This window comes from Colossoma macropomum, unplaced genomic scaffold (assembly GCF_904425465.1).
Source record: "Colossoma macropomum unplaced genomic scaffold, Colossoma_macropomum, whole genome shotgun sequence".
Taxonomy (NCBI): domain Eukaryota; kingdom Metazoa; phylum Chordata; class Actinopteri; order Characiformes; family Serrasalmidae; genus Colossoma; species Colossoma macropomum.
This window is the reverse complement of record NW_023494802.1, coordinates 39,886,155-39,911,112: the sequence shown is the minus strand read 5'-3', so window position 1 is coordinate 39,911,112 and position 24,958 is coordinate 39,886,155. Positions and strand designations below refer to the sequence as shown.

General features: G+C 38.5%; 1 protein-coding gene and 1 pseudogene across 1 annotated transcript; both read right to left on the bottom strand.

Moving 5' to 3' along the window:
- Positions 1–2,614: 2,614 nt before the first annotated feature.
- LOC118822210 (cytochrome P450 2B4-like) lies at positions 2,615–10,634 on the bottom strand. The gene is made up of 9 exons (XM_036591149.1): positions 10,440–10,634; positions 8,370–8,529; positions 8,107–8,259; positions 7,600–7,760; positions 7,218–7,391; positions 6,781–6,922; positions 6,366–6,553; positions 5,034–5,175; positions 2,615–3,327 (listed from the first exon to the last, which is right to left on the bottom strand). Exons 1-9 carry the CDS (start codon positions 10,632–10,634, stop codon positions 3,137–3,139), a joined length of 1,506 nt encoding a protein of 501 aa, XP_036447042.1. The 3' UTR covers positions 2,615–3,136.
- Positions 10,635–14,446: 3,812 nt separating this feature from the next.
- Positions 14,447–24,440, bottom strand: LOC118822222 (annotated as a pseudogene).
- Positions 24,441–24,958: the final 518 nt, after the last annotated feature.

Sequence of the window (24,958 nt, the reverse complement as noted above, 5' to 3'; positions counted from 1 at the left end):
GTGCTAAACAGATTGCTAGTAGGCACCTTTAAGCTGATCTCAGAGTAGTTTTATTTATATTATTTATATTAAGCTCTTATGCTTTTTTCAGTCACCTGAGTTTACATACTCAAATCTTAGCTTGGTGCAGGTTAAACTGCTTCTAAATCAGACTGGAAGCACAACAGCCCCTTCCAGTGGAGGACTGAGGAAATGTTCCACTGGCTTGATTCCAGAGGAGGTTAAGGTAATGTAAGGTTTTTACAATGTAAGGTTGTAACATTATGCAGCCAGGGACCCCTAGCAATGTGGAAATAAAACCCATGGACCCCGCACAGATTTATTCTATTAATAAAAAATCCAAATTATCCAATGATTTATATATTAAGCACATCAGGCAAATGTATTATCATACTTATATGGTAAAAGCAGGTGCTCTTCTCCAATTTCATGTGGCTTTTTTGCCTTTAGCAACCTGCTGAGCTACTAAATACAAAGCCCTCAGAGTTATACTCAAAAGTTGTGTCCAGACTTAATTAAAATTTTTTAAGTTGGCTTGACAACCACCTCAGAACAACCTGAAACACTACAGTAATAATCAATCAGCAATTTATGTAATGGGGTGAGGTTAATTACCAGGGGAGGCAAATAATGAAGAACAAGTATGTTGTTACAGTTCTTAAGTATTTTTTGAGGTATTTATACTTGAGTAATTCTCTCACTTAAGACTTATTATTTTTGCTTCGTTTCAAAAGAAAAATCTGTCCTTTCTGCTCTCTACATTTTCAGAACAGGCTTATTACTTTAGTTTTAATGATCAATATATCTATTTAACATCTGTACTTATCTTTTTAATCAATCAATATTATAAGGGCACCCAATTAAGTGCAAATTGGCTCCCTCCTGGATGCGAAGCTGGGGAAGGGGTGGGGGGGTGGGTACTTCACAGCTTACAGGCCCCAGCAGTTAAAAGGAAGAAAAATAAACGGATGAGACAATCGAATCCACAGAAGGTGACAGCATCTAGCCAGCCAGGCCCCATATCAATTAATACAGCCCCAGTTGACTTACTGTAACTGAGACTCGTACCGAGTCTACCGGATAGAGACTCGTACCGAGTCTACCGGATAGAGACTAGATGAAGCTGAAGTAAGCTTTATTTCCCGTTCCACCTTAAATGATGTAGCGGTTACATTCAGATGCCTGTATTACTTCAATTACTTTACTGCATCAAGTCATTACAGGTAAGACATAAATAAACCATAAACGTGTTTCAGGCCTGCTGTGGCAATATGCTTTAGCCTACAATGATTAGGTTTAAGTGTTTAAGGTTGTTTTGTTCTTCCTTGGTTTCACACATCAGCTGGTTGATTTAACTTTCATGTTGTCTTCATTTGGAGCAGCACGGTGGCGCAGTGTCACCACACAGCAAGAAGGGCCTGGGTTTGATTCCCCAGCCAGGCAACTAGAGTCCTTTCTGTGTGGGGATTGTTCTGCATGGGTTTCCTCCCACAGTCCAGAGACATGGAGTCAGTCTGTCTGCACCATGATGGGCTGGCGACCTGTTCAGAGTGTATCCTGCCTTTCGCCCACTGACCGCTGGGATAGGCTCCAGCACCCCCCGTGACCCAGAAGGATAAGCGGCTGTGAAAATCTGTGTGTGTTTGTGAAATCTGTGTGTGTTGTCTTCATTTTGATCTGCCTGCTGTTGCAGTAACCTGTGATTGTGGCGTCTTTAATTATCAGCTTTTAAGTTTGTACATCTTTAAATTTGTGGCTGTAATATTAAATTCTGATAGCTGGGATGTTTTAATTTGTCATTTTCTCTGTGTCAAAGTTGTGTCTGTGCTGAGTGGAAAGTGCTGTGTGTTGGTTGTTTGTGTAAATCCAGATTTCTGATTGGTTGCTGTTGTTTTGTGTCAGGAGGGAAGTGTTGGAATATGTAGGGTGATGACTGCGCTGACGTGGTGTGTGTAGTAGTGTGAAATTTGAGTGTAAATACTTTTCACACACTAAACCACCCCCTTATCACACACTTGCACACACGGAACAGCCTGTAGCCTATTCACTTTTGCACACACACACACACACACACAATATGACCTGTAAAGTCATTATCTCTGTCACTGTTCACCTGCATTCCCTTCAGCCCAGAACTCTCACTGACCTGATAACAAAGTTTATTTATTAAAGCTGTGGTTTCAGTTACACCAGTGTAGGGGAACATTATGATAATCTTTTTAAGCCTTATAAAGCCAGTAGCTGCTAATTAACTGGTTGCTTATTACTACTTTATTAACCAATAACTTTTAAGGTTTTCCATATAATTTTTAGATAAATAGTTTTTTTTTAACTCTTAATTTTTATTAACTCTTAAAAATGCCAGAATCCAGTAACCCATCAATTCATTAATTGCTAATTAACTGGTTAATATTTTCAGTAGTAATAATAGTAGTAGTACATCTTCTAAGCCGCTTATCCTTCTGGGCCGTGAGGGGAGCTGGAGCCTATCCCAGCAGTCATCGGGTGAAAGGCAGGATATACCCTAGACAGGTCAACAGTCCATCGCAGGGCAGGCATAGTAGTAGTAAAAAGAGTAAAATGTACTACTTTATCAAGCAGAAACTACAAACAATTACACGTTTTACAGAACAATTTTATTTGAATATTACATCAAATTTTGTGCCCAACCTTTAATTGATTATTGGGGTCTATAAGATGCTTACTTTCTTTTGATTCTGCTGAATAGCTCAATCATAAATGTAGAATCTTAAGTGTCTTATTCACTTTGCTTGTTTTTATTAATTAAAACTGAAACAAAAAAATACATTTTGCAGTTTATTTTGAAGGTTAAATGAAAAACATTTTAATGTGGTTTCAGATGTTTGGACTCCTGTGTAAGAATAGATTTTTTTTTCATCAACATTTGTTGAAAACAGTATTTTCTTTTCTTTGTTAGGAAAAATTAATAAAAAAATAACCACTGTGTCTATCATTATGGTGGAATATTGTGTATTGTACATTTACCCCCTGATTGGTCCAGGTTTAAAGAAAGACCTTGATAATGTGTTCTTATTGAGACTGATTAGATGTGTTAAAGAAGAGGCAGTTCTCCTGGGGTGATGTTGTCCATTCACATGTAAAGGGCAAACTTGATTCAGTGAGTGGTCTCTCTGCTGCTGCAGATTGTATTAAAGGGGTATGGAGAACGAACCACGCTAACAATGCCATCCATGTTTGGACGTGGAGCTCCAGGAGGCCATGAGAACTTCAGCCGCTGGATCAGAGAGGTGAAGAAGATGAAGAGCTCTGTCTTTGCTAGAGTCTCACCCAGACATACCCTCGGACCTGCAGGACACATGAACACACAAATCATCTCAATGGCACGGGATTGGTCAATCAAAGAATCAGGAGAATTCCTAGTGGACCAGTAATGTTTTGGGCCGGTTACTGTGGGCTAACATATACAGTGGCCCCAAAAACTATTTGATTGCTTTAACCATTGGTTAAATTTAATGAAGTTCTCTAGGTTTCTTTACATACATTTAACAGAATTATACTTGTTTCAGAGAAAAAGAGTTTTAGTGCAACATCAAACTGATGGTAGACTCTTTGTGTAGAGAAAGTTGGAGAAGAATTCCAGCCAAACTGCACTAAGAATGTTTTCCCAATGAACACTCAAAAACAAGAACTGACCTGAATGGGAACCAATGGGACAATGAGAATATGACACCAAATTCCTTTTACAAAGTAACAATTCTAAACAAATGAGCAATTTAAACACTAACATACCATTCTGCTTTACACTCTGATGACCTTATTGTCCATATAATTGTGCTTGGTGAGTTTATTTTCACCTTCATAGAATTCACTAAATTCACATTGGCTTCACTTGCAAAGTGTTTGTCAAGGACAGGGGAGAACCCCCACCATTAGATACTGTCGGTAACAGTCATGAATAGGTACCAAAAACAAAAATACTGGAACCTGTCTAATGAAAAAGGACAGATTCAGCTTTCTTCAGTTTTTTTTTCAGAAGGTGGAGAAGTAAAATCTGGGGATTTTTGTCTTTCTCAGAAGTACACAAAGGCATTTTGAAAGCAAACCTGCAGAATTTTGCAAAGAAACTGCTGTAAAGGCAAACTAGAAAGTGGGTCAGAAGGGTAATGATCTCAATCATTTGCCTTTTGAAAGGTTTTAGAACATTGTTTTTAAAAGAAATGCCATTTGGTTTGACATTTCCAAATGCATGTCCAAATACTTTTTGGGAATAATTTATAAACCCACACATATGAACACAAGAATGCTCAGACATTGGACTATTAAAATTTAGTCTGGTTCTATGACTTTGGGGCTGGTTGACACATCATGAAATATCCTACAGTGTTAAATGTAGACAGGAACTCTAACTAGTGTTTATAGCTTAATGACAATATGTTTCACTCTCAGGAGCTGTAAGTTGATCACTGTAAAAACACTGTAATCCATCTGTTACAGCAATTACATCATGAGTAGTTACATTTTGGTTGCATGTATGTTTAACTTGTAACACTAAATTTATTAGAGACACTTAATATAAAGTGAGACCAACCAGCAGAATCATTCAGATTTGCTGGACATAATCAAGGCATCATTGCTTTCCCAGTCATGTATTGGCTTTTGTTCAAACCTGAGCCTTTCCAGAACTTTTACAGTGATTGTGCTAAACAGAGCTTGTGCAAGTAGATTCCCACATCAGTCTTACTGAGACTTTAACTCTCACACTTAACACCTTCCCAAAAAACACTAGAATTTTTTTGTGTAGAATCTTGAAAATTTAATAAATCATTTCTCTTCACCAGGATTCTGAATTAGAGTTGACGCCAGAATCTCTGTAACCAAACAGCTCTTCAATTTAGTATTTTTTTGACACTGGATGGTTGGCATCACATAGCTCTTGGTCTGAAAATGAGTCCTATTCTGGCTGTCCCCAGTGCTGATGCTCACATAAATCTTATTTTTCATGTAGCTCTGTTGCACACGGACCCTCAGGTAAACACCAGCAGCAGACTCACCCAGAGAGAACGGCAGAAAGGCGTCATTTTTGCAGAACTGTCCTTTTTCATCCAGAAAGTTCTCTGGGTTGAACGTGTCTGGATACTTCCAGTGGTCTTTGTCGGTCATGATGGCCATTAAGTTGACCGTGATCTCAGTTCCCTGCCATTAGAAAGAGAACCAAATAAATAAGACATGTATTAATGTCAATTAAATTTTCATGCCACTAAAAATTTTAAAATAATTTTTTTTTTTGTAGTTTATTTTAATTAATTTTGTGTCTTTCATGGCAGATTCTGTTTTGGTAACCCTGTGGTTGCATACCCATTCATACGTTAATTTATACTTCCACTGATTCCTCCTCCTATCCATTAAGCAAACAATACATTCAGCCTTTCTTGTACAACCCCATTGAATACTAGCTTTTGAACGGTGCACTGATAACAAGCTGAGTGGTCTTTAGCCCGGAGGACACAGTGTCCATGATTTCCCAAAAGAATGTCAAATGTTGATTAGTCAGACCACAGAACACTATTTCACTTCGCCTCAGTCCATTTTAAATGAGCTCAAGCCCAGAGAAGGTGGCAGCATTTCTGGATCTTGATTATTTATGGTTTCTTCTTTGCATTTTAGAGTTTTAACTTGCATTTGTGGATGCAGCGATGAACTGTGGTCAAAGACAGTGGTTTTCAGAAGTGTTTCTGAGCCCATGCAGTCATTCCCACTACAGAATTATGTCTGTTTTTAATGCAGTGCTGTCTGAAGGCCCAAAGATCACAGCCAGCAAATACTGTTTTTTTGGCCTCGTCCCTTACATACAGAGATTTCTCCAGATTCTCTGAATCTTTTCATGTTATTATGTACCGTAGATGATGAAAAGCAAAAGTTCTCTGCTGTTTTACTTTGAGAAATGTTATTCTTGAATTTTTGCAATATTTGATCATGCAGTCTTTCACAGAGTGGTGAACCCCTCCTCATCTTTACTTCTGAAAGTCTCAGCCTCTCTCAAATGCTCTTTTATACCCAATCATGTTCCTGACCTGTTGCCAATCAATCACCAGGTGATTTTTTAGCATTATACAACTTTACCAGCCTTTTGTTTTGCCCTGTCTTAACTTTTTTGGAATGTGTTGTTGGCATCAAATTCAAAATGGGCAAATATTTTTCAAAAAAACAATTACATTTCTATGTTTCAACATTTGATATGTTGTTTTTGTACTATTATCAAATAAAAAGGCTTTAAATGATCTGCACATCATTGCATTTTGTTTTTATTTACATTTTGCACAGCGTCCCAACTTTTTTGGCAACAGGGTTATATTAAATCTACAATGTCTCTATCACTTCATCACCTTAGGCAGGTGGTATCCTCGTAGCTCTGCTGGTTGTGTGGTTTGGTGCACCACGCCGAGAGGAACAATGCTTGAATAGCGCTGGATCTCATAAACAGTTGCACAAGTGTATGGGAGCTGTGCACGGTCATCCATGCATGGAGAGCGGTCAAAGCCCAGCACCTGAACAATCTCTTCATGACAGCGCTCTGACGTGGTCAACCAGGCACCAACGTGGGAAAAACAGAGGACACAAAACATAGATGATGCTACAGGACATACAAGACATAACAGTGTTCCAATCAGGTCATAAAGAAGTTTTTAATACAAAAGTATCAACTGAAAATATAATGTATGAAAAGGAATAACATTTGTTCAACCACACCTAGTGCACAAATGAAATCAGGTCAGTGGTATTGGTCACCAACAATAGTACCTTGCACATCTGGGTGGTCCATCATGTAAATGAGGCCCCATCTGAGGGTCGTCGCTGTAGTTTCAGTTCCAGCTATGAACAGGTCAAAGATTGACCTCATCATGTTCTCCACATGGAATGTAGAGTCTTCCTTTGACTCTTGCTGCTCAAAACACAAAACGTTTAAATTCTGTTGCACAGATGGTTTTAAAGGACAGCTGCTTTTAAAGGCTGCTCAAATGATTGATTCAGTATAATCTACAGTAGAAAACTCAACTCTACCATTTCCTCATTGTCAACTTGAAAATAATCCATGTAGAAAATAATCCACACTAGTCTTCTGAGTGCACAGATAACTACTGGATGTGTTAAAATAGGTGTGCTGGAGAGCTGGACAGTGTGCAGCAGTTAGGGTCTCTCCATTCTCTACACTGTGTTCAAAATAAAGAGCAGCTGACCTTGGTCATCTCAGTCAGGTAGGCATCAGTGAAGTCCTGGGGGTTGTCTGGATCCAGAGTCTTCTTGTGCTCCTCCACAATTTCAAGGATAAATTTTTTTAAGTCTTGGACATTGCGCCAGACTTTCTGCTGCGGCCCAGGGAAGTATTTTATAATGGGGAACAAGTTGAAGATCTGCAGAAAAAAATAAATTTAAAACTTTAATTTTTAAAATTAAAATTTTAAAATCATTATGTAATTTCATTTTAACTATATACCAGGAAACCAGGAAAATGACCTTGAATTAGTTTAGAAAATAATTTGTATTGTTTTGTATTGTGGCGGTTTTTCTACATGATTTATCAAAATGAATAACATCACCTGGAAAGTTCCTGGTAATTACCTGAGCCACAGTTGATCCAGTAAACTGAACGTTTTCATTCAGAATTTCAAGCAGCTTAGCAAAGCGCTTGTCATCATACTCAAAGCGGTCTCCAAAGATGATGGAACAGATTATGTTGGAAACTGCATTCATAAATTGGTGCATGGGATAAAAAGGTTTCCCTGCAAGAAGAATTGCAGAATAATGTGTTTAGTAAGGCACAAAGACGAAGCACTGACCATATGATTTTTTTTTCTGAAATGTCATATATTTCAAATATTCATGTTATATTTACCATATCATTTGTAATATTTATCAGCCAAAAAAAATTATATTATATTCATTCAAACTGTCATTAGGCAGTAATTTCCTATGAAACAAACTACATAATTTGAAATAAATGCTAATTTAAAATGACAGACAACACAATGTAGTAATTCTAGTGCTGCTGCCTGCCACTGTAGTTGTACATCAGACAAAGATAATCTGACCACAGAACTGTGCCACAGGCAAGGACTCATCACCTACCTTCCTGTTTGAGCATCTCCTTGATCAGGTAATGTGCCTCCTCAGCCACACGCTCCTCCACAGTTTTCTTCCCCAGACCAAAGTCACGCAGTGTGTGCAGAGCAAAGCGGCGCTGCTGCCTCCAAGAGTGACCATAATTGGCCAAGATGATACCTGAGAAAGGCAGAGAGAAGTAAAGGGAGATCAAAGGACATAGTGAGAAAGGGTGCAAAAAAGTTTCCCCAGAGAAAGAAAATCAAATATATTAAGAATGTGACACTAACCGTAGCCTTTGTTGATCCATGCTTGTAAAGGCGGAAGAGGCCTCCCAGAAAACACGGTCCCATTCTGAACAAAAGCTTCCTTTGCAACCTGCACGTTGTTCACTATGATCGTTGGCTTCTTGCCCAGGTATATGGAGCACATCTCACCATATTTTGGCAACTGGAGGGGTAGAAATGTTTACATTACCCACAACTTTGGAGCAGACAAGTGTATGTGCTGATGCAACAGTTTCCATGTTTGGTTTCACATGCATTTATGCCATTTATCAAGCCCAGTTATCCATAGCAAGTTGCAATATTGCTTTGTTTTTCACCCACAGAATGTTTCCTTAGACAGAGTCTAATAAAACCCTTGAATTAAGATACTATTGGAAATGAGAGCTGTTACCTCACCAAAGATACACAATACAGAAATAAGATTTCACTGATTCCAATGTTGGGAAAATCTTATGGCTGACCGTGTCAAAAACTACAGAGATCAAAAATAATCAGGATCATCAAGAGTTTAGCTGAACTTCCCGTGTGGAGCTTCTCCACTTTTGCTACAGGAGAAGTTTCTGTAAAGTGCACCAGTGTGAAGACAGACAGACTGGGATCCTTGAGCTGGTTCTGAGTGAGAAATAAAGATCTCTGATTACAGACAACTCATTAAAGACTTTGGGGAAGGAAATACATGAGAGATACTAATAGCTGCTAAGTGGTCTTGAGTGGTCTTCTTTAGAATGGGTACCACTCTGGCAGGCTAGAGGACAGATGGTACACAACTTGATGACAAGAAGCTGTTTGTATTGGAACTGATTAGGAGGAATGGACTATGAGATTTCACACGTCTGGAGCAATGTGTATGGGATGGTGTCAATGGGTCCAGTGGGCAGGTGTTTGGAGTACTGGACGTTAGCAGCTGCAGGATGCTGTCAACCCAAAGTGTCTTGAAGCTGAGATCTACCCTGCCCAGAGTGTGTTAAGCTGTAGAGATTCTGAATCAAAGCATAACCCACTGGCTAGAGAAATCTGTAATAGTGTTATGCAAGTGAGGAATGCTAGGACAGGACTTCCAAGTCAGTACTGTACTGCTAAACTATCTAAATCTTGGCAGTTGCACTCAAAATGTCTATCCACATTTATATGTGTACACACTTCTGTGTACTGATTTTTATCAATCTGGAAAATAAAGAAGAATAATTCTTTTCTATCTAGCTAAATGCTACTGTGACAATAATGAGGCTTTGGGATATATATTGCTGAAGGAAAAGAAACATGAGTGCCCATCTTAACTGCAGCTAGCTATACCTTTACTACTCAGATAGACCAGGCTATGAAATATAACCAACTGAGGTCTTAACCCAGACTGGCCAGACTCCAACCATCACTTATGTGATACACCACCACTGGTGATTCTGAACAAAGGAAGCAGATAAAGAGATTCCTGAGCGTCACACATGGATACTTCCAGGGGTAAATCACATAAGGAATGACCATGGATCAACTTCTCCAAGCCCTCCCTCCTGGGAAAAGAAAGGCTGTGAGCCTAAAGAATAAGGGTTGGGAGAAGGTGGGATGGAGCAGTGTTTTCCCAAGGTTCTGTACAACAGCCATAAACATACCCCTGGTACCCCCCTTCAAGTGCAACTTGAAGCCATTTGCTTTTAACTAAGCAGATAACTGAAAAGTCAACAGTGCTCTTCATGTCCCCTTCACTGTCACAGTGATATGGAGCGAAGGTTACATGGTTTATTGTAGAGGTCTTTAGATCTCTTGTAAAAGGCCTGGGGTGCCACATTGAGCATGTCAGCGTATATAGCAGAGGAAAGGTAGCGTTTGGTTGCATATACGATGGTGAACTTTGCACTTGTTGTAAAGTTTGCATTTCACAACCTAAATGCAGAATGTAAACTAAGAAAGCTTAGCACTGTACTTCTGGTAGACACAACAGCAGTTTTCTACATTCTCAAAGGACCTTTTGTAAATTTTCACAGCTATATTCAATTACAGTATTTTCAGCTTAAAAAAGAGTATCAAAAAGAGGAAAACGTGAATATACCACCTCAAAAAAAAACAAAGGAAACTGACCGATCTGATGAAGGCCATTCGATCCTTTGAGAGCTGGGGCAGGTTACCCACAAAGGGCAGTGGTTTGGGTCCAGGGGGGCATCGGTTCCTGGAAGAATTCAACCTGAAGATCTCCAGCAGAAGCAGAGAGACCAGACCACCCAGCAGGGCCAAGCCCACTGACGTCCAGTCCAAATATTTCAGCACAGACTCCATTCTGAGAGAAATGCAGGAGGGCTCAAATGCTCATACCTTTTAATCAGGAGTTCAGGGAGGAGGGTGTGTGTGTGGGTGGGTGTGTGTGTGTGTGTGTGAGAGAGAGAGAGAGAGAGAGAGAGAGAGACCATCATTTCTATAGAATTGCTTCACGATGGGCGTTACTAGGTAGACATTTATAAAACGTACCTGTTAGGAGGTCAGAGACCTTTCAGTTTGGTAATGCACTGCAGACAAAGTTCAGGAGCAAAGAAAACATTTGCAACTCTTGCAACGTCAGGAACTTCTCTGCATACAGAGACTTACAACAGAGTTCACTGTTCTTTTACAGTCTAGAACAGTGGTCCTTATACTGGTTCTCAAAGCTCCCCAGACAGTCCATATTTTTGCTCTGTTCCTATGCATTGCAAGTTGGAGCAAAAATGTGGACCGTATGGAGGAACCTGACATTTGAAAACTATTATTCTAGAAATTAAAGGTTTGTACAAGATTCTAGAACATATGTAAGTAAAATGTTTTATTGGTGCAGAACTCCACATATGTGTTGGTTCGTTAAACTTAGATAGACTGATTATTAACGTTTTATTTAGGAGCCATTTTACCTTATAATCACCTACATATACCTTCCCACCATGAATGGGTTTAAAAAGTAAAAAAGTAAAACTTGCTTGACCACACAGAAGTGCCAGGTGGACCCTGAAGCAGGCAGTACATGCAAGAATATCCTTGATTTTTTTACAGGTCAGTGAGATCTTTAAGAAAAGTGGACAAAACTTTCTACAAGTTGATCTAGGTACAACAAAAGGCAGCAGCAGCATTGAAAGTGCCTCTATAGACACACACATTTCAGATTTTTCCTTTTACCCAATTTAATTGTGACCAATTCCCACCCACTATCATCCTCTAGCAAGACAGGAGGGTGAAACCTAGCAAGTGCTTTCTCTGAGACACATCAGCATCACATCTCTTTAAGCTGCCACTAATGCAACATCACTGGACAGCTGAACATGCTTGCAGTAGAATTGCCAATTCTGTTACATCAGTTAACAGATACAGGCATTGGCTGGCATTGTGCTGAGTGATGGGGGAGAGGAAGAAACATCCTACCCACCCAGAGAGAGAGAGACGACAGGGCCAACACTTGGATGGAAGTACCTGAAGATAATCAGACTACTATCATATAATCTACTTTATGGACAGAAAACAAACATGTGAAATCTAAGTAACCTAGCAAATGCTAGGATGACATTTCTGAAAAAAAACAACATACACCACATAAAACTCATACAAATATTATTGATGTGTTATAGAAACAACACACACTTTCAACTGTATAAGTTCTCTGTTATGTATAATGGATAACAAACTAAGTATTGTGATAATTATGGTCCTGGTCCTAAGACCTTGCTCTTACTGAGATTAATTAGATGTATTACAGCAGAAGAAGTTCTCCAGGTCTAGAACTACACGTTCACCCAGAGACTACTCCCAGACAAAAGTTTGGGCACCCATAGTTGTTGTTGTTGATAATTTTCTAAGTGCAAAGAAGCTGTCACATCCGCTGCATTGAACACCTTTCTGAACAATTTTAACACACAGTTAACACATATTTGCTGATTTCAACATATTGAAAAATAAAAAAATACAAAATGTGGCATGTGTAAAATCCTGGGCTCCCTTCCATTTGGTCTCCTGCATCCAGTTAGTTTTGTAGCCAGCAACAAATCTTTCTATTCTTGCTTTTGAATGTTTCCTTGCAGGCCGCTTCTGTTTCAGAAGCATGCCTAACATTGAATGCCGTTTCAAAACTTTAAATTTTCTTGAAGTTCCTCATGCTTTTTTTTTATTAATCAAGCCTTCCTTACCTTGCCTTACCTTTATTCCTGCTGTAACATGACAGAACAGACGATGGGTGAAATCAGGAAATGCTTTATTTGTTTAAATGTTACAAAAAGGGCCAAACAGAACAAAGAGAAAAACAGGCGAAAGATCCAAAAGGGAAAGGCAAAATGGCAAAGTCCAAAAGTTCAAAAACACAGTGAGATACACAAGAAAGCAAAAACAGAATTAAACACTCTGTAGCTCTACAGGGAGAAGCAATACCTACATCTAGTCACATGACAAACAGATCAATTTTCAGGTAAAAGGGAGAGCAGTTGGTGGATGGTGGTGGTGCCACAGGCACATGATCTCCCAGGGAGCTCTGGGAAATGGAGTTCACCAGTGAGTCAGAGACGAAGGGATGCATGACACCTGTAACCTTTCCTGTGCCACTGACTGCAACAAATACAGGATAATCCCACCATTTTTTTTCAATATTTCTGCATAATGGTTGAGATACAGACATTCCGACTGGTTTGGTGTGAAATGTTCCATTCTAGAGAAACTTGCTGTCTGTTCATGGGGGTGGTGATAGGAATCAGATGTCTGATGAAGGTCATGCCTACAAATCTGATCAACTTCATGAAGGCCATGGGATCTTTCATGAGAGAGGGCACATTTTCGATGAAAGGCTACAGCTCTTGTGGCCAGGGGGGGCATGGGGGTGGGGGCAGAGTGGTGGTGTTTACCCTTCTGATCATGAGTTCAGCTCAAAGTTTTGTTTAATCTCAATTTGAAGTAGTAACTTTGAGTCTTAGCATTTTTTCTCTATGGGAAAAAAGAATGGCATTTTGAAACTGCCACAGTCGGAATTATACAATATTGACACATGCATGCTGAAACTGCTACACCTTGCACAATACAACAAAACAATACAGGCAGGATGAAATAAAGGCATAGATGGCTTTCTTTTTCAAATCTTGTGGAGGTAAAAATGATTTGATTTTGGTACCTCTTTTGAGCTGTTCTATTTGTTTTTGCATTAATTTGCTTTTAATCCTAAGATTTTGAACATATGATCCAGAGATGGGGCAGGAGAAAGCTGAAAAGTAACCAAAACACACACATAAGAGGCATTTTTATCTTATTATGGAGAGTTTACAGACAGACTTAAAACCAGCAGTTGTCATACAACCCCAATTCCAAAAAGTTAGGATGCCATGCAAAATGTAAATAAAAACAAAATGCAATGATGTGCAAATCATTTAAACCCTATATTTAATTGAAAATTGTACAAAGACAACATATCAAATTTTGAAACTTTTGTAATATTATTTTTAAGAATTTTTATTTATTTATTTATTTTTTTAAATATTCAGACATATTGAATTTGATGCCAACAACACATTCCAAAACAGTTGGGATGGGGGCAACAAAGGTTGGTAAAGTTGTGTAATGCTAAAAACACCTGGTGGTTAATTGGTAACAGGTCAGTAACATGACTGGGTATAAAAAACATCCCAGAGAGGCTGAGTCTTTCAGGAGTAAAGATAGGAGGGGTTCACCACTCTGTGAAAGACTGCATGATCAAGTAGTGCTACAATTCAAGAATAACGTTTCTCAACGTAAAATAGCAAAGAACTTTTGCTTTTCATCATCTACAGTACATAATATCATTAAAAGATTCAGAGAATCTGGAGAAATCTCTGTATGCAAGAGACGAGGCCAAAAAACAGTATTTGCTGGCTGTGATCTTTGGGCCCTCACGCGACGCTGCATTAAAAACAGACATGATTCTGTAGAGGAAATCACTGCATGGGCTCAGGAACACTTCTGAAAACCACTGGCTATGAAAACAGTTTGTTGCCGCATCCACAAATGCAAGTTAAAACACTAAAACACATAGGAGAATCCATATATAAACAGCATCCAGAAATGCTGCCACCTTCTCTGGGCCTGAGCTCATTTAAAATGGACTGAGGTGAAGTGGAAAAGTGTCCTGTGGTCCGGGCGTATAAGGGAATTGTGTAATATCACATTTGTTTGGTGAGAGCAGGTGCTCTTCTCTAATTTCTTTTAGTAATCTACTGAGCTACTAAATAAGAAACGCTCACTGTTTTACTCAGACGCTTTGGCCAGACTCACTTTAATTATTTTAAGTTGGCTTGACAACCACCTGACAACTACCTGGAACACTACAGTAATCATCAATCAGCAATCAACATAACAGGGTGAGGATAATTACATTAAATGAAGTGCTATTTTATGAACAACACTGTTCTGTAACATGATTGTAACCTGATTGTTACCTACATTATGAGAGTACTTACATTGTATCTACACAGGAAACGCCAACTCTCCTGACATTTAGCTAGTGGTAGTAATACGCCTGTTAAAACAGCAGTTCAGCCTATTACACAGTCTGTGTTCTTCAGTGTATTTGGTCATACAGACAGAAAGGCACACAGATGGAGAAGCGACAGGCAGACCGACAGAGAGACAGACAGATGTCATAATCTCTGTACTCCCTGTCACTCTTCACCTGCATTTCCTTCAGCCCTGAACTCTCACTGAGAGACCTGATAACAGAGTTTATTTATTAAAGCTGTGGTTTCAGTAACACTTCAGTCTAGGAGGACAATATAATGCTCAATTATAAATTGAGCCTAATCAGGCCATTAGCTGCTAATTAACTGGTTGTTTATTACGACTTCGTTAAGCAATAAATACGCTGAGTGATGTATTTTTCAGAGCACATCATTTTAGATATCTGTTATTTTGCATTTATTAAGTCTTAAGAAGCCTGAATCCAGTAACCTATCAATTCAATAACTGCTAATTAATTGGCTAATATTTTTAGTACATGTAGTAAAATTTACTTTATTAAGCAGTAATTACAATCAATTAGACATTTTACAGAACACTTATTTGCTTTTGATTCTTCTTAATATATGCAGAAAATTAAATGTCTTTTTAATTTTACTTGTCAGAACTTTTCTTTGTTTTAAATCAAAATTTTAACTCAGACTCCAAAAAACATTTTGTAGTGTATTTCCAAGTTTAAATGGATAACAAAGCCCCAATTTTTCATGTGGTCTCAGTCATTTGGATCCTCAAGTAAGTATTACAGAACTGGCCTTTTGGTCTTATATCATATACATCATTTGTTTTGGTGGAATGTCATGTATTGTACGTTTACCCTGATTGGTCTAGGTATGAAGAAAGAGCTTGATAACTTGATCTTGTTGGGATTGATTAGATGTGTGAAAGAAGAGGGAGTTCTCCTGAGGTGATGTTGTCCATAAACATGTAAAGGGCAAACTTGATTCAGTGAGTGGTCTCTCCGCTCTGGCATATTGTATTGAAGGGGCACGGAGAACGAACAAATCCCACAGTGGCATCCATGTTTGGGCGTGGAGCTGCAACCGGCCATGAAAACTTTAAGCGCTGGAGCAGAGAGGTGAAGAAGATGAAGAGCTCCATCTTTGCTAGAGACTCACCCAGACACACCCTCGGACCTGCAGGACATGCATAAGCACAAATTATCTCAATGCCGGATTGGTTAATCAGGAGAGTCGGGAGATGTACCAGTTGGCCAGTAAAGTTTTGGGCTGGTTACTGTGGGCTAACATATACAGTGGCCACAAAAATTGTTTGGACACTTTAACCATTGGTTCAGTTCAATGAAGTTCTATAGGTTTCTTTATAAAGAGTTTTTATAGAGTTTTAGCACAACATCAAACTGATGGTAGACTTGTGTGGAGAAAGCCTGGAGAAGAATTCCAGGCACTATACAATGCACTAACAAATTACACCAACAGTGTTTTTTTCCAATGAACAAGGGTTGACCTGAATGGGAACCAATGAGCTTACATCAGGTCACCATAACAAACTCTTTACAAAATAATAATTCTAGAATAAAAAGCAATTCACACTTCTTATCATACCATTCTACTTTACACTCTTGTGAGCTTATTGGTGATATAACTGTGTTTGGTGACTTTATCTTCACCTGTAAAGACTTCACAATATTGATATTGGCTTCAGTTGCAAAGTGTTACCAAGGACAGAGGAGAACACCCACCATTAGGTACTTTTGGTATTAACCATGAACAGATACCAAAAACAATAAAACTGCAACCTGTCTAATAAAAAAGCACAGTTTCAGTTTTCTGCTAACAAAAGATCTGGGAATCTCTGAGAGGTGAAGATCAACTCTGGATCTGTTTGTCTTACAACAACGTCAGTGATGGGATCATGAACTTAATAGTGCACAAAAGGCATTTTAAATGCAAATCTGTGGAACCTTTTGAAAGGTCTTAGAATGTTATTTCTAAGAGAAACGTCATTTAGTTTGACATGTTGCTCTATAAGGCAATAAACTTGTTCAAAATAAGTAAAAATAACCACATATTTGGGGGAATACTGTATAGATCCACACGTATGAATACAAGAATGCTCAGACACTGGAGTTTTCAAATTTAGTCCGGTTCTATGACTCTGGGGCTGGTTGACACATCATGAAGTGACCTACAGTGTGAAATGTAGACAGGAACTTTGTTAGCTGGTGGTTATACCATCATGGTGATGTTTTTCCCTCTCAACATCTGTAAAATCAGCACTATAAAAACACTAATTGATCTCTAGCAGTGAATACTTTACCAAATACACATTGTGGGTGCACACATTGTTAATATGTAACTCTAAAGTTATTAGAGACACTTAATATAAAGAGGAACCATCCAGAATCTTTCAGATTTGCTGGAGGCAATTAAGGCGTCTTTGCTTTCCTTGTCATAAAGTGGCTTCTGTTCAAATGCAAATCTTCCTGTTTGAGTAATAAGCATTTAAAATTGTTTACTATGTTTGGAGCCAAAACTTGAGAGAGTTTGTGTGGAAAAACAAATGGATTAAAATTGATTCTATCATTTGTCCTCACCAGCAGTCAGAATTTCTACAGCTTTTTATTTTAGTGGGTTTTATTTTATTTACTTATTTATTTGGTGTTGGATGGGCTCACATAATTCGTAGTCATAGCCTACTCCGGCTTTCCCCAGTGCTGATGCTCACATAAATTTAAATATATTTTTCACGTAGCTCTGTTGCACACGGACACTCAGGTAGACACCAGCAGCAGACTCACCCAGAGAGAACGGCAGAAAGGAGTCGTTTTTGCAGAACTGTCCTTTTTCATCCAGAAAGTTCTCTGGATTGAACGTGTCTGGATACTTCCAGTGATCTTTGTCAGTTAAGATGGCCATTAAATTGACTATGATCATAGATCCCTGCCATGGAAGGAGAAATATATAAGTAACACAATATCAATTTTATACAATATATATAAATATATATATAAATTGTTTACACATTCTGAAATATGCAAGACAGCAAGACATGATAAAAGTTCTGTGATGACATTTCATTATGTCTGGCCCAAATTTGCCTCTATTCTCTATCTTGTTTTCATGCCATGAAAATGTTATTTTTTATAGTTTAATTTGAATAAACTTTGTTTCTTTTTTTGGCAGAACCTGTTCTGGCAACCCTGTTTCTGTGGTTACACATCAATTCATACTTCCATTCATTCATACTTCCACTGATTCCTCCTCCTATCCATTAAGAGTTCCAAACATTCAGCCTGTCATACATTCAATTGTCTCTCTATTCAGCATGTCACGTATTCAATCTACAGTCCTTCTATCCATTCATCATCACCTCGGGCAGGTGGTAGCCTCGTAGCTCTGTTGGTTGTGTGGTTTGGTGCATCAGGCCAAAAGGAAGGATGCTAGCATAGCGCTGGATTTCATGAACAATGGCGCAAGTGTATGGGAGCTGTGGGCGGTCAGCCATGCAAGGAGAGCGGTCAAAACCCAGCACCCGAATGATCTCTTCATGACAGCGCTCTGATGTGGTCAATGAGGTGCAGGCATAGGACAAATCACAGAGGACACAAAAATGAATGATGTTACAGGACATACAATAGATAAGTGTTCTAACTTCATCATGAATAAATTATTAATACAACAATATAAAGTAACCAAAGGATATGATTCCTAACACCACACCTAGTGCACAAATGAAATCAGGTCAATGGTCGCCAACGTACGTACCTTGCACATCGGGGTGGTCCATCATATAAATTAGGCCCCATTTCAGGGTGTTTGCTGTAGTTTCAGTCCCAGCCAAGAAGAGGTCAAAGATTGACCTCATCATGTTGTCCACATGGAATGTAGAGTCTTTATTTGACTCTTGCTGCTCAAAACAAGAAAAGATTAAATTCTGTTACACAGATGTTACCAAAGGAGTGAAGGCAGCTCAAATGATTGACTGAGATTAATCTACAGTAAAAATTTCAACTCTACTGTCCCCTACATTGTCAACTTGAAAATAATCCATGTAGAAAATAATCCACACCAGTCTTTTGAGTGCACAAATAACTATTGGATGAGTTAAAATAGGTGTGCTAGAGGACTGTAAAGTGTGCTGGCTACACTGCTTTCAAAATAAAGAGCATCTCACCTTGGTCATCTCGATCAGGTAGGCGTCAGTGAAGTCCCGGGGGTTTGTCTGGATCCAGAGTCTTCTTGTGCTCCTCCACAATTTCAAGGATAAATTGTTTTAAGGCTTCGACATTACGTCGTATCTTCTGCTGTGGCCCTGGAACGTATTTTATAATGGGGACCAAATTGAAGATCTATAGCAAAAAGAATAATAACAAACAAAATTTCATGTTCTGATGTTTAATTTAACTTTGCAGTTTATTTAAACATAATCACTTCAAGCACATCAGGACAGGGATTTTGTTGCATTCTATAATGTCTTTGTAGGTATATACCAGGAAACCAGGAAAAACACCTGGAATTCGTTAAGAAGATAATTTGTATTGTTTTGTATTGTGGTGGTTTTTCTACATGCTTTGTGAAAATGAATGACGTCACCTGGAAAGCTCCTGGTAATTACCTGAGCCATAGTTGATCCAGCAAACCGAACGTTTTCATTCAGAATTTCTAGCAACTTAGCAAAGCGCTTGTCGTCGTACTCGAAGCGGTCACCAAAGATGATGGAGCAGATTATATTGGAAACTGCATTCATGAATTGATGACTAGGATAAAAAAGTTTTCCTTCAAGAAAAATTGCAGAACAGTGTGTTTGATGAGAGAAAAGACACAAAGACAAAAGACCCTGACAACATGATTTTTTTGTTAAATGTCATATATATCAAACATGTATGTATCTATCAGCCAAAATATTTGACTCTTATCTTACTCTCAGTAGGACTTTTAAAATATTCATTAGATTCAGTATTACTGAACTACAGTAGTGGTCTGATGGGCAAAACTGAGCTCATTATACATTAACTTGCCCATGTTGATTTAAGCAAATATCCATTTAAACTGTCATTAGGCTGTAATTCACTCTGAATCAAACTACTGACTATGAAATAAATACTAATTTCAAATGACAGACAAAATTCTAATTCTAATTCTAGTGCTGCTGCCTGCCATTATAGCTCTACATAAAATAAAGATAACCTGACCACAGAACTACACTAAGGAGGCATATACAGCTCTTCATCACCTACCTTCTTGTTTGAGCATCTCCTTGATGAGGTAATGTGCCTCCTCAGCCACACGCTCCTCCAAAGTTTTCTTCCCCAGACCAAAGTCACGCAGTGTGTGCAGAGCAAAGCGGCGCTGCTGCCTCCAAGAGTGACCATAATTGGCCATGATGATACCTGAAAAAGGCAGAGAGAGGTAAAAGGAGATATAAAGATAGAGATGGTGGGAAAGTATATACAAATGTATATCTATGGTGAAGGAATGACACTAACATTTTTCTATTTTTTCATAAAAAATTAATACATGAAGCACAAGTGGCAATAAAAATAAATCAAACATGTTAATGAGTCACTCTCGACTAACCATAGCTTTTGTTAATCCACTCTGTTAAAGGCTGAAGAGGCCTCCCAGAAAACACAGTCCCATTCTGAACAAAAGCTTCCTTTGCAAGCTGCATGTTGTTCAGAATGATCGTTGGCTTCTTGCCCAGGTATATGGAGCACATCTCACCATATTTCGGCAACTGGAGGGGTGGAAAATGTTTACACCATCTTTGGAATGGACAAGTGTATGTGCTGATACACCAGTTATCACACTTGGTTTCAGATGTGCTTGCAGTTTATTACCGGCTTTCCTCAGTTCAGTCACTTTTTCTGTTCTAATAAATCTGAATCAGTTCATCACAGTTTTGATTTTTGAATTTACATTTATGGCATTTAGCAGATCCAGTTATCCATAGCAATTTACAAACGTGCTTTGTTGTTCACTCATGGAATGTTTCCTTAGATAGTAAAAATAGGAGTCCAAAAACACCCTTGAACTAAGATACTCCTGTGAATGAGAGCTGTTACCTTTACAAAGATACATAATACAGAAATAAGGCATATGCACTGAAATACAAGTCATTTTATGAAGTTCAAATAGGTGTTTGTATAAATGCCCTACAAATAGTCGAGGCTTCATTCAACATTTGGAGACAGCGATGAAAAGCCAAGCGAGGTTTGTCCTACCACATGGTTGCCAGGACAGAGAAGGGTCTTAAAGCTTTTCTTCCAATCATCTTTAAGTATAGCAGGACAAGCTAAGTCATACTTGAAACTCAAAGGCCTTTTGTTATGGATTCATTTATCACTTTTAATATCAGTTATTTAAATGCAGGTCCATTTTTAGCTTAGTAAGCTCATAAGATATTGAACAAGCCCCAGAGGCCTATGTAGACAGAAAGTGAAAAGAGAAGAGGATCCAGCACAAAGCCTTGTGGGACACAGATGAAGAGTCTGCATATAGAATTTGCATGTAGTGGATGTGGACCCCATTAAATGTTACCTAATAACATCCGTCCAGGCAAGACTCAAACCAAGAATCTCACAGAGTTGACAATGGCAAAGACATTAATTCAAATGCGTAGAAGAAGGCAATAGTGAACAACTCCTGTACTTGACCAAGAAAACCACATAGATAGACACAACAGAACGATTGGCGAGGTAGTGCTAGAAGATGGGATTCTCAGGTTGGAAGGCACTGAAGAAGAACTGAGAACTGATTCATCCAAGTACAGCTTATGCGAATGACGTGTCAAAGTCCTCAAGAAGTCTAGTTAAAGTTGACAAGTGAGAAAAGAGAATTCAAGGCTGTGAAAACAAAATCACAGTCAGAACTTAAAATGTACAAACTATGAATCATGGCAAGCTTAAAGCAGGGAAGATGGAAGTTAATCGGTAACCCTTTCTTTTACAGTCCCCTAAGTTCTAGGTATTAACCAGGTAATTGTGAGGTACAAACTGCAAAGAACTAGGTAATTATTTCAGGTGACAAGATGGTAAGTACAAGGATAGTCTAAATTAATTACACTGAAATGTCTCACAGGTTCTAGGTATTACCCAGGTAAAGGTAAGGTATAAATTTCAAAGTACTGGGTAATTATTTTAGGAAATTAGATGGTAAGTGCCGGAATAGTCTAAATGAATTACTATGAAATGTCTCACAGGTTCTTGTGTTTGACACAGGTACTAGATTGTCATTATTAGAGAGAATGTATCTATGTGTTATAATGCATTTACCTGGAACTTCCAAAGAATAAACAGGATGTGAGTAGGAGCTCAGCTCAATCGAATCTGTAGACTCTTAAATAGTATGTATCTGTCTATTACCTAGATACTAAACTGAAACTGAACTGTAAAAGAAAGCAGGGACTCTTTCTATGGTTTTACTGAGTTCTTACCAATTCAGAAAAAAATGCCACTTGTAACGCAAGTGTAAACGGACTGTAACAGAAAGCAGGGTTTGTCACAATGGTAATACCTGTTTATTGAGGCCTTTTGACAACTGTCTTTTGACACAATAATTCCTGTACATTACAATGTACAATATTAAACTTTACCAGGTATCTATGGTCAAACTGTATTGTAAAAGGAAATGGTACAAATGACAGTGACTTTACTCTGTTCTTGAAGCTTTTCTATTGCAAACCATACATACATAACTGAACATTTCAGTATATTTGGTAAGTGCAGGCAACCTGCCCTGTAAAAGAAATCTTTTATCTCAGACAAAATATTATTCACACTTAAGTACTCTGACCTGAGAAGTGAAAATACCATTTAAACATTATTCTACAAATTATGTGAAAAGAAATAAATAGTAATGCTTATGTTCACTTATTTACCAATGGCTTTCTAGATTTTTCATCCTCAAACCTTGTAACATGCCCTTATGTCTTTTAATAAATGGCCAAGTATTCCATTCCTGTGTTGTCTTCCCAGCCAATAATGCCACTCTATACATTTTAAATTCATTTTTAGAGACTTCTCTGTCAAGTTGCCTCTGTACCTATAGATGTCCTCTTTGTAACTTCACAATGATGACACAGTGGAGATTGCAACCAGAAGAGAGGTCAAAATAAGAAGGACAAAGATCTTTTGAGAGAAATAAACCATCCAGAGAGCTGCCAGGAAGAACAAGGACCAATACTCCAAAAACATCTGTGAAGATATTGAAAATGGGAACAAACATGGAAAAACAAGGATTGTTTGTCAAAAGGTAGAGGAGATCAAAAATAAATTTCAGCCACAAGTCACTAATCTGAGAGATGTCAATGGACAAAACTTCACAGATGGAATACACAGAAGACCACTACAAAAACGTCAATTGCAAGACACTTTTGTTGATGCTGGCTACACAGAAGACCCTTTGGTGGTAGAAGATGAAATCAGACAGGCCCTGAGATCATTGCCAAAGAAGAAAGCCACAGGAATCAACAACATTGCAACAGAAATATTTCAAGACTCTCAAGAAGATGCTCTTAAAGTATTTACAACTCAGCAGATTGGAAGAGGTCAGTTTATATCTCAATACCAAAGAAAGAAAACAAGAAAGAGTGTTGTAATCTGACAGAACTAACCAGAGACTTGTGGATGGAATTGGAAAAAGAGGCTTTACTGGTTAAGCCATTATCCAAACTCGTTGTCAGGCATGGGTCAGATTCAAAACAATCCAAAAATACAAAAAGCCAAACAGAACGAAGCAGGCAAACAAGATCAAAAAGGGCAAAAGGCAGAGTCGTAAATCCAGAAAACACAGTCTGATACACAAAAGGCAATACAAGAAAACCGCTTATTAGCTCAGAAGAACAAAGCAATACCTTGCAATGTGCTAACTAAGGCCTGGCCTTTATATACCAACTACTCTAGGTCACATGGAAAAACAAGACAGGTGCAGCATATTAGTATTATGGTGAAGGAGACCGATGATTTGTTGTGGATGGTGAGTCATCAGTCACGTGATCTGCAAGGGAGTTCTAGGCGTTGGAGGGAGCTATTATGAGCACACCAGGATAGACAGCAGAGGCAAGGTAGATGTGGTTACATAAATTATGGTCAACTTTGCACTTGTAAAGTTTGCATTCCAATCTAAATTCTAGATGCTAATTTTACACTTTTTGTAAATGTAAAATTACAGAGTGTTGCATGTCAAAATGTGGACTGCAAGCTAAGAAAGCCCAGCACTATATGTCTGGCAGACAGCACAACAGTTTTATACATACTCCAAGAACCCATTGTACATCTCAGCAATATTCAATTACAGCGTTTTCTGCTCAAAAATGAGTTAAAAAAAAAAGATCTGATATGTGCTAGTGAATATACCATCTCAAAAAACAAAAGGGAACTGACCGATCTGATGAATGCCATTCGATCCTTTGCGAGCTGGTGCAGGTTGCCCAAGAAGGGCAGTGGTTTGGGTCCAGGGGGGCTTCGGCTTCTGGAAGAATTCAACTTGAAGATCTCCAGCAGAAACAGAGAGAGCAGACCACCCAGCAGGGCCAAGCCCACTGACATCCAGTCCAAATACTTCAGCACAGACTCCATTTTGCGAAAAGTGCAGGAGAGCACAGACACTTATACCTTTTAACCAGGAGTGGAGCAGAGAGAGAGAGAGAGAGAGAGAGAGAGAGAGAGAGAGAGAGAGAGAGAGAGAGAGAAACAAACAAACATTTTTTTCACCTTTTCCATTGAATAGCGTCATGATGGGCATGACTAGGGAGAAGTTCATACCAGAAAATCATTCCTGTAATCTTACCTGTTTAGATTTCAGAGAGCTCCCAGTATAATAAGGCACTGCAGACAAAGTTCAGGAACAAACAGAACATTTGCAGCTGTTGGAACATCATAAACTTCTCTGCATACAGAGACTGACAACTGAGTTACACTCTAGAACATGATTCTCATGCAGGATCTCAGGGCTCCTCAGACAGTCCAGATTTTTACTCGCACTGCACGTTGGAGAAAAAATGTGGACCGTATGGAGGACCCAGACATTTGAAAGCCACTGTTCTAGAAAATAAAAGTTTCTGAATAAGTCTTGATCATATGTAAGTAAAATGTAAGTAAAAAAGCAAAATTTTACAAAATTGCTTATAAGTCTTTCAGATGTCTTCAAAATTTATTT

What these genes read in the sequence shown, in the direction of transcription:
- LOC118822210 (XM_036591149.1), bottom strand. Translation starts at nt 10,634, where the DNA reads ATGGAGTCTGTGCTGAAATATTTGGACTGGACGTCAGTGGGCTTGGCC. An exon ending in ATGGATCAACAAAGGCTACG is followed by an intron (nt 8,260 to 8,369) that starts GTTAGTGTCACA and finishes TGCCTTTCTCAG; the next exon opens with GTATCATCTTGGCCAATTAT. An exon ending in GGAGATGCTCAAACAGGAAG is followed by an intron (nt 7,761 to 8,106) that starts GTAGGTGATGAG and finishes TTCTTCTTGCAG; the next exon opens with GGAAACCTTTTTATCCCATG.